Source organism: Ursus americanus, chromosome 26 (genome assembly GCF_024610735.1).
Source record: "Ursus americanus isolate L20-20 chromosome 26, mUrsAme1.1.p, whole genome shotgun sequence".
Lineage (NCBI taxonomy): Eukaryota > Metazoa > Chordata > Mammalia > Carnivora > Ursidae > Ursus > Ursus americanus.
The window spans coordinates 3919719-3939047 of NC_142152.1; the positions used below are offsets into that span (position 1 = coordinate 3919719).

The 19329-nt window shown below is 39.3% G+C and overlaps 1 protein-coding gene across 3 annotated transcripts; it reads left to right on the top strand.

Annotated features, from left to right (window-relative positions):
- The first annotated feature begins 1173 nt into the window (after positions 1–1173).
- On the top strand, positions 1174–15860 carry GMFB (glia maturation factor beta). 3 transcript variants are annotated; one of them, XM_045810447.2, is made up of 7 exons: positions 1174–1312; positions 5952–6048; positions 7900–7949; positions 8588–8637; positions 9361–9446; positions 10443–10516; positions 12150–15860. In XM_045810447.2, the coding sequence occupies exons 1-7, from the start codon at positions 1310–1312 to the stop codon at positions 12219–12221; spliced, it is 432 nt and encodes a 143-aa protein (XP_045666403.1). In that variant the 5' UTR covers positions 1174–1309; the 3' UTR covers positions 12222–15860. The 3 variants fall into 3 exon arrangements, with proteins under 3 accessions (XP_045666403.1, XP_045666404.1, XP_087712093.1); XM_045810448.2 differs by having other exon boundaries at positions 9364–9446; XM_087855967.1 differs by lacking the exon at positions 12150–15860 and having other exon boundaries at positions 9362–9446; positions 10443–10497.
- The last annotated feature ends 3469 nt before the right edge of the window (positions 15861–19329 follow it).

Genomic DNA, 19329 nt, shown 5'->3' on the forward strand with positions numbered 1-19329 from the left:
AATTTCTTATAGCTAATACTTTTATTTTTCTAATTTTTGCGCAAATGTGGGTATTGTGTCAAATTAGTTTCTGTATTTTGAACCCTGACTTAATGTTATTTATTAACATGCTAACAATTCATTAAATTTAAACATTAATACAAACTTTAAAAATTTTAATAATTCAGGGGGGCACCTGGTGTTTCAGTCCTTGAGCAACGGAATCCTGATTTCAGCTCAGATCAGGATCACAGGGTCCTCAGAAGGGATGTCTGCTCGTTCCTCTTCCTCCCCCTCTACCCCTCCTCCCTACACCCATCCGTCGCGCACTTCAGCTCTCTCTCTCTCAAATAAATAAAAATCTTTAAAAAAATAAAAATTCCAATAATTCAGTTTAATACTAATGAAGAACAACGGCAGTGGGAGCACGTTCTGGAATTATCTTTTTCTTTGGTTCTTTTACTCATTCTGCAAATATTAACTGAGCACCTATTGTGGACCAGGCACCAGGCTAGCACTACGCGGTAAACACCATGATATCCTACCCCAGGAAGTTTCTTTATTGAAAGCAACTGTATGAATTCTAGAGTTCAAACTTTACTTCTTCCAAACTACTTTCCTCACCACATTCAAAAATTAGCTTGCTCCAGTAAGTCTGCACCGCCTACAGAAACTTCTAGAAGTGTCCTTAGGCAGTAGTTCGTAACACCCATATAGATAGCAGTCATCATTCATACTTCAATAAATAAACACCATTGAGAAAAGGAATGTATTCATCAAGTCCTGGAAAGTCGTGGGGATCCGCGGTGGGGGTGTGGGGGCTCAGAGAGGGTGGGAGGAAAGGCAGGCGTGCCTAGGTTTGAGGGACCTTTGAGGGACTTGGGTGCTTTGGTTTCACTTCTCCAATGGGTTGAACTCCACGCTCAAAAATAAAGTGGAGAGTTGCATTTGGAAGGTAGACCGTGGTCAACGCACATATTTGCCATTGAAATGATGGACTTAATCATATCACTATGAAATGCTCTCAGAGTAAAGTTAAAAAGGAGCAAGAACGGGCTTGAATGTTAAGAGTGCATTTCTGCAAGATGGCCCCATTCTCAGACGGGCAGAACCTTCTTTCCTAAAAGGAACAGGAGCCAGCAGGCGCTCGCGATTCGACTAATTTTGAGCCGCGCCTCCCGCCGTCCGCCGTCACGTGCCGGCCCGCCCCGGTCGCGTTCATGGGTGGGGGCGACTCTGCCAGGCGCCGGGGCAGGAAGGGAGGCGGCAGCCGTGCCATTCTTAAAGGGGCCCGAGGGAAGGCGAGGAGCCGCTGACGGCCGGAAGGAAAATGGTGAGTTGCCGCCGGGAGGGCGGGGGCCGGAGGGCTGGGCCAGCCAGCCGGGCTCTCTCGTTTGCCAGAGCCGGGCTCGGCGGGCAGCGCCCGGGGTGGGTCGGCGGCCGCTTCCGCCCCGGCTGCTGGCGCGTGCCCACAGCCAGGGACTTGGCCTCCCCCCGCCGCCGCTGCCAACCCGCTTAAGGGCAGCATCCTCGAAGCGGCCCTGGGGTCGATCCGCCCAGTGGATCCAGGGACTGGGGTGCGGCCAGTACGGCTGGGTCATTCTCTCTCGGTCTTTCTGGATGGAGGCTTCCAGCTCCTGAACTGCAGGGTCGGAGGGGCAGGCGTTCTGGCCCAGCGAAGGGCTGCCCCAAACGCCGGTTTCTTTGCCAGGACCCGGGCCAGGCCTGAGGGGGCAGACAGGCGCTGAGCACCTTCCGCCTGGCGGCCTTTCCAGGGAGAGCTCGAAATTTCAGATTCCATTCTTGCGGCCTCGCCTTTAGCTTCTGCCTCCTCCTTCCCCAGCCTGCCTCTAAAGATTTTTCCGTATTCTTGCTTTCTTCCAGTTACGGCAGTTGGAAGTCTTTTTGGCCTAAGGTTTTGGTCCTTAGCCTTAAAGTGACCGTCAAAAGCTTTAGTTTGTTCTCGGGGCTTTGGCTTCCATACTCGAATGAGTTGAACGCCTCGCTCAAAAATAAAGTGAAGAATTAAGTAAATTGCCTAACAAGAATTTTCTGGATCTTTCCTATCGGGTGTTTAAATATACTCTTTTCTTTAATTAGAAACAAAACACAATCCCCCACTGTCCTATCTCTGACCTCCCACTCATTTCTCAACCCACCTCCCTCGAATAGATCTTGTCATGGTCACCAGAACCAAGGGACTGCCTTCAATTCTCATCTTTTCTGACTTTTCATCTGCATTCCACGCAGTTGACTACTCTCCTTTTTGAAGCTTCTCTTCCTACATGCCTTCCCCTTGGGTTCTGTTTTTTCTCCTGCTTTTCCTGTTGGCCCATTTGTGTCCCATGCAGACTATTCTCCTTACCTGGATATCACATGTAGGAGTCCTAGGCTCCAATCTAATGCTTTGTTTTCCATTCTGTATACTTTCTCCATCCTTTCTTAACACTCATCGCTTCAGTTACCTCCTACCTGTAAGGAGATGACTTGTGAATTTTTATTACACTTGCTTCTGAGATCCAGTCCAGATCTGTATATTCCACTATTTAGTTATCCTCTAGGAGCTTTTCCCCACTTGGGTGCCTTGAGGCCACCTCAATTTGTCCAAAATAGAACTCATGCTTTTTCCCTGCAAACCTGTTCTTCCTCAGGTTCTTAACTCCGTGAAAGGTATCATTTAGTCTGTTAACACGAAGTGAGAAGCTTTGGGGTCATCTGGAACCCTTTTTCCTAACTCACACCTCTAAGACCCAATTTGTCACTACCGCCTTTGTAGTGGTTGAGAGTGGCTAGAGATCAGGCTTCACTAGTTGTGTAACTTTGGGGAAGAAACAACCTCTCTAAGCCTTAGTTTCTTGCAAAATGGGGATAAGAAAAACTCATCCTAAGGGATTGTTTTGAGTATGAGGGGAGATGTATGTAAAGGACATAGCACCGTGTTTCTGTCATAGTGTTTAATACATGTTAACTGTTACTAGCAGTATTTCCCTACTTCTCTTTGATCTTCATCAGCCTAAGCTACTTTTCATCTCTCCCTTGTACTAAGCTTGCCAACTAACTAGCCTTGCTCTATTCTTCTTGGCACTCTGCCTGTTTCCTGCATGCAAATCTGGTCACGTTTCCCATCATCACTCTGCTTAAAACACTTTAGTGGCTTCCCTTTGCTCATAGGATAAAGACCAAAGCATGACCTGCTGTGCCCTGTGTGGTCCAGCCCCTACCCAACCTTCTGTTATACCATGTTCCTGCTTGTGCTTGAGTCACAGTGGCCTTTCATTAACTTAGATGTGCCATGATCCCTTTACTCAAAGGGTCTTTGCATAGGCAGTTTTGGTCCTTCAAATACCTTTTTCAGGCAGACCTATTGTGACCATGGTGTTCTTCCCTAGTCCTAAGTTCTTACAGCAGCTGTGTCTCTCCTGTCTAGTTCTTATCACAGGTGCAAACAAGTATGTTTTCTTACCTGTTCCTTTTGATGTAGGTCTGTTCTCTATAAGTGTGTTCTCTACTAGACTATATTAGAAGCTTCCTGAGGGCAGGCCCATATTATTTATTTTATAGGATTGTATCCCTAGCACTTAGCACAGTGCTTACACTCATTAAATGTTCCTTACATGGATAAACCAGTAAGTGAACACTTGAGCTCAACACTCCACTTAACTGTGTGTTAATATTTACCCAGGTGGAGTTGTTTGCAGGGTGTTACACTCATTCGTAAATCCTTCTACTAACTGTAAGCAATTAGAATTGACTGAACCTGGGTCCCTTTTCTTGTAGCAAGGAATTTTTGACCTTATTATGGTATTGGGAGGGGTGAAAATGCCCCCCAAAAGGCTATATAAATTAAATCACAGCATGTTTTTCACTTGGTTCCTGGTCCTTAGAATGTCAGGATTGCACAAGCAGCTCTGAGTATCAGAGCTGGAAGATAAGACTTTTGTGATAAATTGGTCTTTGCCTAAAGAGGAATCTAAAATATTTATTAGTTTCACTAATGGTTTCTACCTTTGTTGAACAGAAAATGAAAATTCTAGTTTTTTGACTCTACCTTTCTTGAAAGATAGAAAAAAATAAACTAGGATTGAATACTACCTTCAGGAAACTCCATATGACTGTCTTAGCATCTCTTTCTCTAAGGAGAACTAATAGGACGCATATACCTGACTCCTACAGGAGCCTTATTCATTGGATAATACTTATTGGTGGGATGTCCTTTCTAATTGTAAATAGCATATCCTATGGTATATCATACCTTACATATTAGCAGTGTTCTGAATTTAAAGGACAATTTAAAATTGACAGCTATTTCCTGCTTTAACTTACACTCTCATTTACCCAACATGGGGTTAAAGCAGGCTTTTATTAAATTTATGTTTTAACTTAAAATTGAAAACCTTAATCTTTTTGGGTTATAATGAGAAATGTGTATTTAGCATTGGTCTCAGAACTGTTCTAATTCTCTTGAAGGAGGGGGGGACCTTATGTATGAAAAGATCAAAGCATGTGGACCTTATTTGGTACCTGAGTCTATCAAACCAACAACAGGGAAAACAAAACAAAAAACATTGAGGGGAATTTGAATTGTTTGATTATTTGAGACTGGAATTATTGTTAGTTTTTTAAGGTAAGATAATGTTATTGTCCTTATATTCTTAATGGCACAAACTGTCATTTTAATGAGACATACTAAAATATTCACAGTTGAAATGACTTCAGGCCTTTGCTGTGTGACAGTCCGTTGGGCAGTATTGAGAGTGTTGATGTAATAAGATTGGCTGTGTGTTAATAATGTTTGAAGCTGAATTATAGGTGCATAGGGTTCCACTATACTATTCCCTCCTTTAGTACGTGTTCAAAGTTTTACACATTAAAAAAAAAGGGAAAAATAACCATTTCCATGCTTGTGTTTGCAATCAGTAATACATTTGCATTACTAAGAGAAGAGTCCTTTGGTTATTTCCTTGCCACATTTCTGGAGAAGAATCTCATACATTTTTTCATAATTTATAAAAGGTTCTTTTAGTTTTTGTATTTGTTCCATCTGGTTTTGCTTTCATAATTCTTTTTTTTTAAGTAATCTCTGCACCCAGTGCGGGTCTTGAACTCATGACCCCAAGATCAAGAGTTGTATGCTCTACAGACTGAGCCAGCCAGGCATCTCACTTTCATAATTCTTAGTAACTTCTTTTTTTATTTTTATGTTTATTTTTTTATTTTTTAAAAAGATTTTATGTATTTATTTGACAGAGAGGGAGAGACAGCGAGAGAGGGAACACAAGCAAGGGGAGTGTGAGAGAGAGAAGCAGGTTTCCCGCCGAGCAGGGAGCCCAATGTGGGGCTCGATCCCAGAACCCTGGGATCATGACCTGAGCCGAAGGCAGACGCTTAATGGCTGAGCCACCCAGGCGCCCCGATAACTTCTTTTTTAAAATTCCCATTGTCATTTCATTAAGATATAAAATGTTACTGGTCTTTACTCTTTACTCTTTACAAATCATACTTGATTTGTATTTTTTCAGAGTTGTGAGACATAAAAATGTACTAAGGTCTTATTAATTCTAATAAAGATTGCTTTCCTGCATAGTGCAAAAATGTTAGACTTTCTGACAGCAGACAGCGATCCTTGAATTTCCTATATTCTTCTCCTCCTCTCCGGTTCTGATGAAGTAGCACATTAGTTTAGATAGTTCTTTAAGATACTTATTAGCCAAAGAGAAAGTTAAAGTGTAGCCCATATATATATACATATATATATAGTCTATGTGAACAAATGTGTATAATTAACTTAGATACAAAGGTTGGTAGATTTAAAAGCTCTTTAAATATTCATGTGTTTCATGTTAACTCACATAATTGTGACGTGACGTTTATAGATGTCATTGTATGTTTTTAAAGGTATTAAGTTTTATAACTTTAACACGTCCACATATTGAAGTCATGACATTTTATACATGATTTTTTTTCTTTTCTAGAGTGAGTCTTTGGTGGTTTGTGATGTCGCTGAAGATTTAGTGGAAAAGCTGAGAAAGTTTCGTTTTCGCAAAGAAACGAATAATGCTGCCATTATAAGTAAGCTAAATGTGATTGCCTCAGTTCCATGGTCTTTGTTGATTTTTATCTTATAGCTACATTGAATAAACTGGGCCGTTAGGAAATAATTTGCCTCCTTCTGTTTTAATCTTCCCCCTTACTTTTATTTATTTATTTTAAAGATGTTATTTATTTATTTATTTATTTGTCAGAGAGAGAGCATGTGTGCAGAAGCAGGGGAAGTGGCAGGCAGAGAGAGAAGCAGGGTCCCTGCTGACCGAGGGGTGGGGGTATAGGACAGACTCCATCCCAGAACCCTGAGATCATGACCTGAGCCACCCAGGTGTCCCTTCCCCTTGCTTTTAGATCACTTTAAAAAACAAGTAACAGCTGTTACCCTAGAACGGAGGTGGAGTGTCCTACCTCCCTCCTCAGCTGCCTGTACAGCTCTGGAGAAGATGATCTTAGCCACCTGGTCATTGTAGTGACCCATCCAGCTCCATCCTTTAACTTCTCAGGAGACTAAAAATTGACCGGTCATTCAATCTCAGCCAGAAACCTTTCCCTGCACCTAAAATGGTAAAGTGTTCAGCATTGTCTTCACAGTGATTTGGGACCTTATTTCAATTCTAGACTTGAACCCCAGTTTCATGGAGAGTACTTTTAAGCGTCACTGACTTCTGACAATGGAAAGAATGATTTGCCTATGACTTCTTCCACTGTGAACTTATCTGATGTTATTCAGATTTCTTTTATATTCTTAAATAATATTTAATATGTGGGTGATGACTTAGAAAGATGAAGGAAGGGCAGGTGGGTCACAGTATAGATCTCTATAGACTGTGCTTCACAGAGAGGCATCTGGCAGATGTGAATTAACGAGGTAGTGACAACTTGTAATGAGCTTTGGTTCAATTACAAATAAATACTACAACATAGGCATACAGTTCTTAAAAGTGAAAATTCGTATCTGTTCCATTGTGCTGCAAAAGGTAAAGCTGTATGAGATCTTACCATATCTTACAGAATTTACTATGAAATTAGTGTAAAACCAAAAATGGCCAACTTTTCAGAGTAATGGAAAAGAATAAAGGCATAGATTATCTAAACATATTTCAGTTTGGCTTTGGATTATGTTACATATATTTAAATATAGATATCACTGCTAGTTGGTTTTCTGCTATCTCATAATAATCTATTGCACTATGAAATCTTGACTCTGGAGAAGCTGGGAATTGGTGGTGGTGGTTCTATCTTAACCCCTGGTCTGCTTTTCCCTTGGAGTTCTAACCATGTTACATAGACCAATCTCATTTACAGTCACCCTTTCGGACCTTATTATGTAGAAAGTTGCATATGAGTTACAAAATTCTTCGGATACATGGAAAATGTAAGGAGTTGACATAAAATTCTAAATAAGCAAGTTATGTGATGGGAATTGTGGATAAAAGCCTTTAAATGCTGACTGCTTGAAAAGCACAGCTAGCTAACAGACCATAAACTAAACTGCAAATGAGTTTTATGTTTGTTTCATAATGTTTTAATTTAATTTAATTTTTATTTTATTTTTATTTTTTTTAAGATTTTATTTATTTATTTGTCAGAGAGAGAGAGCGCACAAGCAAGGGGCAAGGAGCAGAGGGAGAAGCAGGCTCCCTGCTGAGCAGGGAGCCGGATGCGGGACTTGATTCCAGGACCCTGAGATCATACCTGAGCTGAAGGCAGATGCTTAACGGACTGAGCCACCCAGGCGTCCCTAATGTTTTAATTTTAGATGCCAGAAGAAAAGGGCTGAGACCCTGTGGGTTGGGTAGATCAAGGTCACATTAGAATCACAGTTTACATTAAAAAAAAAAATCACAGTTTACTTATACTATATTTTTATTTTAGTGAAAATTGATAAGGATAAACGCCTGGTGGTACTGGATGAAGAGCTTGAGGTTTGTTTCAACAGCTAAGTACATTTCTATAGTTAAGCAATTATTATTGCCTAAAAGATGCTATGTTAGTTACATGTACTTTTAAAATGAGTCTAAGTACACGCTCATTATGCATGAAAAGCATGTGCTAATTATTATGTAGCACAGTGTCTTGCTAACTGAATCACCTTCTTTAAAACATTACTGAAATCCAGTGTAATAAGTGGTAGAAGTTAAGGCTACATGTCCAGTGTAACTTCTAAATTGCTTGGCCGATAATGCAAAACTAAAATGCTATGACCTAAGCATTTAGTTTGTCAAATTAAGTAACTAATTTAGACCGGAAAGAAATTCGCTTTTTTCACCCTAAATTAGACATTGATGTTTCCTTTGAGGGGTGGCTTATTATCTTACTCAGTTTTTCCTGAACTGGAACATGAGCCACGACTATTTTGTTAATAAATGGAACTAAACTGAGTGGGCATTCAGTAGTTTGAGGGTTTAGTAATTCAGGTGATATACAATTTAGTAACATAAGATTTTATGTTGTGTTATATGGTTATGAATTTCTGTCTGTTAGTAGAATGCGTGCTTGGTATATCTCTTAAGGATTTATGGGTCAGAAAATGCTTAAAAGTTGTTTTTCTTCATGGTGCCAGGGCATTTCCCCGGATGAACTTAAAGATGAACTGCCCGAACGACAACCTCGATATCCTTTTCTTAGTGCTTTAAAAAGATGTGTTTTCTTTTGTGGTCAGAATTTTATTATGAAGTTGGTGTTTTTCAATTTTTTTTTTTTTTAAAGATTTTATTTATTTATGTGACAGAGAGACAGCCAGTGAGAGAGGGAACACAGCAGGGGAGAGGGAGAGGAAGAAGCAGGCTCCCAGCGGAGGAGCCTGATGTGGGACTCGATCCCGGAACGCCAGGATCACGCCCTGAGCCAAAGGCAGACGCTTAACGACTGCGCTACCCAGGCGCCCCCGTTTTTTTTTTTTTTTTTCAATTTTTAAAAGCCCTGTATTTTACAAAAATTTCTCCTACACCATGATCAAAATCAAAACATGTATGCCCATCGTGGACTGAGAAGAATGGGAAGCTGACATACTAGTGGGATGAATTATTTCCTTTTTAAAAAATTCCTTTTATTATTATGTGTTTACAGGTAAAAATTTAGGAAGAGAAAAAAATCCATACTGTATCCATTTACTTTTAATAAATTTATTTTTGAGAGCTTATATGTTTTTATACCTTATCTTTGGGGCTCATGTATACTTTTGTGGAAAGATAATGATAATAAAGGTATGGCTCAAATGGAGAGGACAGAAATTTACCACTCACTAGCTCCCCAGTGTGTATTTTCTTTCAGAACTTTGTTGGTAAGTACTTGAGTCAAATATAGCAGTAATTTTAGTTTCTTTAACTTGAGAAAAACCTTCATTGTGTATAGTTATAAATACCAACATGATGATGGAAGAGTTTCATATCCTCTGTGCTTTATTTTCTCCAGTCCTGTTGGTGAGTGAATTTCTTTAAATAGTGCATATTTGGTTTTGATCTAATTAAACCATTTTTATAGGAGACATTTTATGCTTCTTTTAAAGATGTAAAGTGTTGAATAACTTAAATAGAGGTATATATGTGCACATGAATTCATCCCTAGAAAGGAGTTGCTATAAAGCGTCCTTTCTGAGAACTTGCTTGTTTTCTTAGGATAAATTTCTAGAAGTGTAAGTGTTTGGTCAAATCATACATGCATTTTATGGAATTTGATATGTAGTGACATTTTAAAACACCAACGTACATTTTCTTTTTAGGTTTTGTGTATGAGTACGTGAACTTCATGTATTATCATGATATTTATTTGTGTTTATCTTTAAAATAGTACTTGATAATGTTCCTGTAACCTTAAGAATCGTCCCAGAATAGCTTACATTGGATATTGAAGTGGCTTATTGTTATTTAGGATATATCCGTTACCATCAGAACTCCCAGTACCACTACCATTTAAGCCCACCGTAAACTCCCTGAATCTTCTCTAAACTTTATTATTTGTATTATTTATTTAGCACTTAAAATAACTGCAGTACCTTTTTAACTTTATATGTAAGCAGCCTGTAACTTTTTTTCAGGGCAGATCACCCCACACTGATCCATCCCCATCCCCAAACCTTTATATATGAGGCATCCATAAAATTGATCTTGATATCCGATGTCAAAATTAAGATTGCACTGAAAAGTTCTTAAGTATTTACAGAGTTCTAGAAGATACACAGAGATCTAGCCATATTTATTTTTATCGACCCCAGGGACTTGTTTGTCATTTAGCTGTGGCTTCATGTAGGCAGTATGCAGTGTAAGACTCTTGAAATACACCCATTCACAGTTGGATTGAAGTTTTTTGTAAACCTGTTGGATAAGAAAATCCTAAAAATGTCATTTTAGAAGTAAAAAACGAAAACCCGTCACTTTTTCAAAATCTAAGTCTCGTTTCTATACTAATCTCTTTTCCAGGGTGTAAGCCTGAACAACAGATGATGTATGCTGGGAGTAAGAATAAGCTAGTCCAAACAGCTGAACTAACCAAGGTGGTATCTGTGTTTTACTTGCTTGTTGAGACAATATTTTTCCCACACTATTAGAGCATTAGCTAAAGTCATCAGAAGAGTTAAGTTTTTTTTATGCAGGTAAAAGTTATATATAACAGAGCAGTACATTTTAGAGAGTTTTACTGTTTGGAAATAGAATGATAGGAGTCTTTAATCAAAGTGTGTTTTTTTGAATGTAAATTGTAAGTTGATTAGAAGAAATCACATTTAAAATATAGGCAGCTTTAGAAAATCCACTGCCACTATTCAATCCATTGAAAGTTTTTCATCTTCCACAATGTAGTTTCTAGTAGATAAAAGAAAGCATTGAAGCTTCTCAGAGCTCTTTACCATAGGCTAAATGAACCAACTTCTGTGCAGGAATTCCATATTATGCAGTTAACTGTGTCTTGTTCCCAAGTCTGAAATTGTTAAGAATACTTACTAGCTTTATTAAGCTAGATCATTCTGTTTTATATGGGACACTTTACTTAAGATTTAACATGTCCCCATTGTTTTATGGCATTGTTGAAGTTAAATGGTAAACTCTCAAACTTTATTTAACTTCCACGTATTATACAGTTTGAGTTGAAAAAGTATATACTTTTAAGGTTTTGAAATGGAATATTATTCACTAAAACTATATTAAATAACATTTCCTTTCAGGTTTTAAGGACAGCATCAGTGTTTTCCCCTTAGGTGCTTAACCATCAATCTAGGAGATGTCTTTAAGTGCCCTCTGCCTTTTCCCTTTAGCTCATGTGATTGTCATTGACACCACCAACTTACAGACACTACTTTTTCTCATTTGTATAGGAACACCCTGGAGTTGCTCTAAGAGGGTTGGGTGACTAGGAGGGAGCTCTGTTAACAGCCTCATTTCCATTCTAATCCCACAGCACACCATCAAGTGCTGGAATTAAGGCATTACAATTTATAAGTTACTAGTAACAGATAATCACATTGAATCCTGACCACAACCCTGTGAGGTTGATGGTGATATTCCTATTCTATAGATGGGAGAACTGAGGTTCAGAAGATGAAAGACTTGCCCCGGGTTGCTTAGTGACAGAGCCAGGATTCAAACCCACATTGGCCTCAATCCCATCCTTTCTGCTCTGTTACGTTGTTTCTGGATAGCCGTTATACTTACTGGGCCTGCGTGTACAGATTCTTGCAGAGGTTTGTGGCTGTGGACCTGTAGTCCATCCTTTTCAAAACAATCTACAGCTCGTATTTCCTCCAACTATGGAAGACCAGCATATGTTCTCCACTTCCTAACTAACTAGATTGATTTCAGTTGTGTGTACCTGGGGGTATCTCTTCTAGTGGGTAAGATGTAACAGAACTGTCCTTTTAGAATATTCGTAGATTTGATTCGTAGGTTCGTAGATTCTTTTAGAATATTCGTAGGTTTTAAGAGAGTTCTGGTTTTATGCCATCTTGATTGCTAAGCTTTGGTAACTCAGTACTTAGCATTTAAAAAAAGTAAAGGTATATCTAATTTACAAAGATACGTCATGACCAACATGAATGAAAGGAAGGAGAATTTGGTATGTAATATTCACATATACAATGTGTCTGATTTTTTTTTTGAGAGTGTCAAAGTATGACCTAAGGTTTCTTTCTTAAGGTATTTGAAATAAGAAATACCGAAGACCTGACTGAAGAATGGTTACGTGAGAAACTTGGATTTTTCCACTAATGTGAACTTCTGTGTTTCTAAAGTATTTATGTATTAACCTGACCATACTGGAACCAGACATAAATACTTATGCCTAAAAATGCACTGTTACTTACAGTTTGTTTCCTGCAGTAAAGAAAAATTCTTCATTTGTTCAAAGTTTGAACAAAGGGAAAATCATCTTCATAGTAATGAAACTTTGTAAAGTGTTTCCTTATATTTGTAATTGTTAGGTGGACTACTTCTTTCCAGGGACTTTTTGCACTCTTGTGACTAATTTCTATAACTTACGGTTCAGAATTTGTTACTATTTACAGACACCATTGGAAAGTGGGTATTAGATTGTGATAGACAACAGTTGCCTCCTTTTGACAAATACTGGATATTAGCAGTTTATATATGAAAATAGCATATTATCACTTGTCAAATCTTTAAAATTAATTTGGGGTAAAAGACTTGAATGACCCAATTTAGAGCCATGAAAAATAATTTAGTGTAAGCTGCATTACAAGTATACTTGTCATCAATTCCATACCTTTTTTGGTTTCCTGTATCTTTTTAATCAAGTCCAGAAACTTTGTTCATCAGTCATTCATTCTTAAGGTCTGGGAGTTAGATTTTATAGTAGTTATGACTATTATGTTTTCTCCTTACAGAAAGTAGCATCTTAGTCTTAGAAATTGATAAGCTGGAACTAATCAAGGGCTTCATTCCTGGTTGTGTCATAGCTAGATAGTTTTGGATCTAGGTTAATAACACTTTATTTATAAAGCACCTCTTAATGTTGTCCTGTGAACACAAGTTATTTTAAATGTGTTAATACTGTGCCTTTGATTTGTTAGCTTTAAGGTTAGTTTAAGACTTTTACACTGCCAGTATTCCAGATTTGGTGAAATTAATACTTTTGTAAAGGGTCCAAGTAAAACAATTTTCTAATGTGTGTATCTGAAATTTGTAATAAAATCAACTTCATATTTTTAAAAATTCCAACTATCTGCTTGCATTGGTGAATATATGGCAGTCGAGAGTTATAATTTGGGGTGTATTTATGATGATTACCTTTGTGCCATAGGAAAAATTACTTATCTTAAAACCTTGGCCAGAGTTAATAACGTTAACATATTAATAGAAATTGCATCTTATATCCTAAACGTCAGAAGATATTCTGAACTGGATATCTGTCTTGTTGGCATCCTTGGCATAAAGCAAGGATTCTAATTTATAGTGTACTTTAAGAACAACATATAAGTAACTGTTTAACATTAATTTGACAAAAGGTCTTGATACTGTAAAGACTAACCAAATTTGGTGAGCAGATTCTTATATTAAGAATATCTTAGTCATTTCAAAACTAGAAAGGCATTATTTTATGTTGGCATATTTTTCATTTATATATTCTTTGCATTTTTTTGAGGTTTCTGTGCCAACACTAATAAAGAGGTAAAGATAGTTGGAATTTTCATGATATTAAATCTTCTGTTGCCAACACTGTTTGGCTTCACTAATTTAAAAAACAGGAAGCAATAGGAAGTTAGTTGGAGATGAGGAAGTGCTAGAGTGGGCATTTATTTTGGTTAATGAAAGGGAAGGATTCTTTATTCCAATTTCCAGAGAGAGAGAGAGAGAACTTCACCCAGGAAGTTTACAAATTCTTTAAACAGCTATTTTGATATTGGAGAATAATGCTTATAATTCTACGGAAATGCAAATATAACCCAAGTGAACACGGAGTGTTTTTAATGTTTTTAAATGAAGGAAATGCAATTTCATGTCACCATGTTTGCAGCAATAAGAGAAACTAGTGCTGCAAGAATGTATTTTTTAATGAGGTTCCTTATTTTGTCTTGCATGTTTTGTTTTGTTTTGTTTTTAAATTTGAAAGTCCTTCATATTGTCAGATGACACTGACTTCCATAAACAGAACTTAGTTCCCCTGTTCTCTAACAGGGACAAAGAGCTGTGATAAATCATGCTTTTTTGAGCTTGTTTGACTCCTTATCAATAACATGTATCTTGCAAGACAATAGATTACGATTGGGGAATCAGGAGAACATGTTTCGACTCCCTCTGTCCTATTGGGAGATTTACAAATCCTATGCTCTAGAGTGTTCTCAGACTTTTATATAAATTTCCCTTCCAGTAATCAAATTTTGCACTGTTCTTTTCAAGTATAAGTTCAGTTTGCTCTCTTTTTCTGCCTTCTCTGAAATAGTAACTCCAGATTGGATAATTCCAGTCTTTACATTCCATAGCTTTCTGGTGCAGCCATTCCCATTCATATCTTAATCTTTCCCTTTTGGCATCAGCTTTTTTCCTGGGAACCTCCTTCATGGTCTTCTAAGTCAGCATTCGTTTTGAAATTGTTGGCCTTGGATACGTTCTGCATAGCATCTAATGTTGTCACAATAGAGCCAACTAGTAATCCTAGCATGTTTTTAGTATGGTTTTTGTGGCAACATAAATGACATATGAAGAAAACTGTTCTCAGGTTACTATGCTGAAATCCCAAAATGTCAGGGTTTTGAATAGTCTTCACTTTGTTTTGGTATTGAAGCAGTCATGTTAGGAGAAAGGTTGTTAGATTGTTTTTGTTTAATTGACTTCTAAAATAAATGTTCAACTTGTCTATTTCTAAAAAGTTTACCATATGCCTAGTGCAGTTAAACATACTCTTGTTTAAGAGGGTGTTGCTAAATTTTTTATTATCATTACTAAATCATCTTTGTAGCAAAATGTCTGTCAGCACTTTTCTCTCCCCTTTTATCTCCTATTTTCAGGAGTCAAAGGTAGCCATAAACTGTATCCTGGTCTGACACTTTTAACTAAAAAATTCCATTTAGAGGAGTTTATTGCCAAATTAAATTTGGCTGTCTTTATTACCCACCTATATAGATAGTAAGGAAGGTATACTTTAAAAAATGTTTGGACTACTTTAAGACCTGAGCAATGTCATTAATCCATAACGTGGACTAGTGATGAATAGATATTTTCATAAGAGTTTAAATGCTGATATTCGGTGGAAGTAGAGAGTAACTTGTATTCTATCAATTCAAATATTCTTAGTATGGTTGCTTTCCCAGTTTGTTCAATATACTGATAATACTGGAATCTATAGAATTTGAGCCTTTACAACTTATGTGAAGAAGTGTCTCAAACATTTCTGGACAAATCTTATTTTGTATTTCTGGAAGAATGTAAATATTCTTAGGCCACTTAACACCACTGGTCCCAAGTTGAATATTCTTGAGAAATTTGTTTCTTGTTGTGCCATTTGACATTTCAAATCAGTGACCATGTTCCTGTAATATTCGAAACAACTGTGTTAAGGTTGTGATAGAAACTGTGTTTTCTTGCTTTTTGGAATATAATTCATAGACATATATTACTTGAATGTTGTTTGAGATCACTAACTTGCCAGGGCAGTTCCCGCTTATCTAGATGGTCCAACAGAATCTCATTCAGGAGGCTTGAAACAGTAATGGTTTAGTCTTGTGAATTTTAACAGTTCCCTGTCCTCATTTAACAAACTCAGCAACTGGCCCAACTTTTTAAGCTGTGATTTCAGGCTCTGCTAGTTCATACTCTGCATGTTTACTTTGGACAGTCTTCTGTTAAGCATGGTGCTTGTACTGGTTTAAATAAAATGTTAACATGAAAGGACTTCTGGCTTTTCATTTTTTTCTCACCTCCTCTCCCTTTTTGGAGTTACTGTTACCTGCCTGGCTCAATTGTGGCCTTTGCGTGAGCCACACGGATTCAGCAGTTTATTTTCTCTGGAAAAACTGAGAGGCAAAATAAACAGGAATCACTTGGCAAAGATAGGATTGGGTGAGGGAGAATGTAACAAGATTATAAAAATTCCTCAAGCTTGTTCTGAGGCTAAAATAATTTGTTTGTAGGGGCAGAGGGCATTATCTCAAATGAACTCTTGCTCTCAAAGGGAAAACCGTAAGTTAGAAGGGCTGTGTACTTCCTAAGAAATCAAATTGAAGGATCTTTTATTGAATATAGTATGTCACTGTTTATTAAACATCCATAGAAGACCATCTTGCCTTTGTTTTAGGCTATTCTGCGTGATTTGTGTTTCATAGCTATCTATCGAAAGAATACAAGTCACCACTACTTAATTTTTAGAGTCTACCATACACTTCTTGTGATTGAGTACATGATAAAAGTCACGATTTGTTCATGTTTGTGAAAGGAGTAGTTTCTTGCCTTCTTGTCTTCAAGAATCTCACAAGGAGAGTTGGTCAGAGCTTGGAAACATGTCTTATTTCTCAAATTTGTTCATTTACCTATTCAAAACAGCCAGGTCCTAAATTTTTTTATATCTATATATAAATTTTTTTTTTTTTGGTCCTTTTCAGCAGCAAAAAGCATTTCTAACCACTGAATGTCACAGGGCGGGCCCATTCTCATTCGCATGAGGACACACCCTGAGTGGATATTGGATCCTTTATGGTAATATTTTTGGCTATGTTGGGGAGCCAAGTAGATTAAAGATCTTCCTGCTGAGCATCAGGGAGTTTTCACATCGTCTTGTTCTTTGAGATCTGTCCCCAGGTGACATGGTACAGTTACAGGAAAGAAAGAGCAGAATGCCTGTGTTGCATTGAAAAGCCATGCTGTAGTCCCCAGAGAAAGCGTGTGTATGTGCGTGTGTGTGAGAGCGTGCGCCAGCAAGACGCTCCTTGTCTCTACCACCTACATAATTAAGCACAGGTTGTCTTCCTAGAATGTAAGGCCCTCAACATCTTGGCCCACTCCTCACCTGTGGTGGACAGTCAAGCCCAGGTGTGATGCAGCCCTTTGTTAGGTAGAAATGCCCCAGCCACTGCTCCTTGGCCTTTAGGTCGCCATGATTTGTCCCACATGGCTGTACTTGCCCGTCCTCAGCCCCTCCCCAGCCTCAATACACACAGGACCCTCGCTGCCAGCACCCCCTGGTTGAACTCTAGAGCCTCTCCTCTAAGATGTTTGCGACTGGTACCAAACAATGAGCTGGGCCCATCTCTCCCAGTGTCAGGCACCAAGAGGTACTTCACAGTTCAGTTCTTGACGTTGGAAAGAGGAGCCCGTTGTCATGAAGTGGGAACTGAGCTCGGAAGAAGGCCATTAGGTGGAGAAGAGGGAGAGGAGATGGGGGCTGGGGGCTGGGGCCGAGTAGAAGCAGGCATGCCCAGCAGCCGAAGCACACTAAAGGCGGAGCTCCACACTGAAGAGCCACACACCCGCCCCGTAGGTTCCCAGGGCCTCCTCTGACCCAGGGCCCCTCCTCAGAGTTCCCTCTTTCTGAGGCCTGGTTGGTTGCTTTCTGGGTTCCTCTGCATGTCTACCCCCTCCCCCGAAATTAAGTTAATGTGAACATGTCTGTTTACTTGCATGCCAGAGAAGCTAATTCTAGTAGGACCTCTGGTTTCACCTGCCACCATCCCCTACATTTATACCCCGGCCTAACTGAACACCCTTCTTTCATGCAAGCATGCTCTGGGCCTCATCCCTACGGACAGAAACACACTCCCCAGGTGGGTGCTGCCTGTCAAAATCAAGTCTTCAATAATTACCTCAAATGCCATTTATACCATGAAGTCGATTGTTAGTTGAGCTAAATATAGGAAAAAACCCACAAAACTTCTATTAAACCAGTGTCATTAGAGAAAAATCAGAAAATACAGACAAGCAACAGGAAGAACACGTCTACTGCCCCAAGAAATCCATTGGGACGTTTTTGGTTATCTCTTTCCCCGTCTGTGGAGGAATTCTCCAGCCCCATAGCTTTTTTAGGCACCCTAAAGAATAATGGAGTTACACTCATTTTTGCAGGTAATAAAAATTCCAGTCTAGTCAAATGTCAAAACTTCAATATCTTACTTTGTTTAAGGCTCCCTCCCTCATCTCCCTCTTTCCTCTCACTCCGCTTCCATCAAATCCACTTCAGGCTGGGAACCCACCACGGGGATGGGGATGGGGATGGGGTGTGGTCTGTCCCTCATTATCGCCCTCCTGCCTTGCTCCCCCATTCACTAGTCGTCTCTAGGCCCTCTGGGATTGGCGAAGGGGGGCAATGTAAGGGAGCAGGAAAAAACTCATTAACCTGGTACAGATGTAATCTGGAGTGGGTGCCCTCTGGGCTGTGGCTGATGTCAAGTCTCAATTCTTCTTCCTCATTGCATGCTTCCGTGAGTTCCTTGCCAATTCCCACTGGGGATTTTGGCTGGAAGCCCCTTGACATGGGTCATGTCTTCTACGGCTAGTGGCTTTACAAACACCCCTCCCAGCTCTTGGCTTCTGCTCGTCAGCTCGGTCACAGGCACCTCACTTCTTCAGACTGGCGTCTTGAGCTGTGTTCCCCGTTTAGCTCCCTGCCTCAGTGTTCATACTGGCCCACAAGAAGCATGCGTCTTTGCTTTGCTGCCATCAAGGAGGGGACAGTTTACTTCCTCTGCCATCGGGGGCAGCTCTCAGATCTAGCCGCTGCGTACTTCTCTGAACTCATTTTGGCCTATTCTCCTAGCCCACTACACCCGAGCCATGCTGGCCTTAATCTTCTTTTTTATTTTTTTTAATGTTTTTTTTTTTTATTATATTATGTTAGTCACCATACAGTACATCCCCGGTTTCCGATGTAAAGTTCGATGATTCATTAGTTGCGTATTTCATCTTGTTCTTTAAACACACCAAGCTGGGGCGTTCTCACTAGCTGTAGCTTCTTCCTGGGAAGATTGCCCACTTTCCCTTTTCCCACCCACCTCCCCAGTGCTGGTTTGGCTGGCTCCTTTATTCTGAACTGAGCTTTAATATTGCCTCTCACAGAGGCTTTCCCTCATCACTCGTCCTATGGTAGCAACACCTTCACCGTCACACCCCCTCTGTTCGAATTCTCTGCCGAGCACTGACCGCCATCCGATAGTTCTCTATTATGTCACTGGTCTGAAGAAGGACTCCCAGAAGGAATCGTGTAAAAACAATTTTGGGGTTGTTTTTCAAAAATTGCTACCTGTGTTCCCCATCAAACCTCTCTTTTCTTCCTCCAGCTAAAAGGCTTCCTTGGTGATCTATCTCCGTAATAGTTAAGTTGCTTAGTTGTTACAAGTGCCTTTTTCTGTTACTAAGATTCAGGTCTGTTCAT

Coding starts and splice junctions, on each gene's coding strand:
- GMFB (XM_045810447.2), top strand. Junction 8,638..9,360: donor CTGCCCGAACGACAACCTCG/ATATCCTTTTCT, acceptor TAACTTGAGAAA/AACCTTCATTGTGTATAGTT. Junction 10,517..12,149: donor AAACAGCTGAACTAACCAAG/GTGGTATCTGTG, acceptor TTCTTTCTTAAG/GTATTTGAAATAAGAAATAC.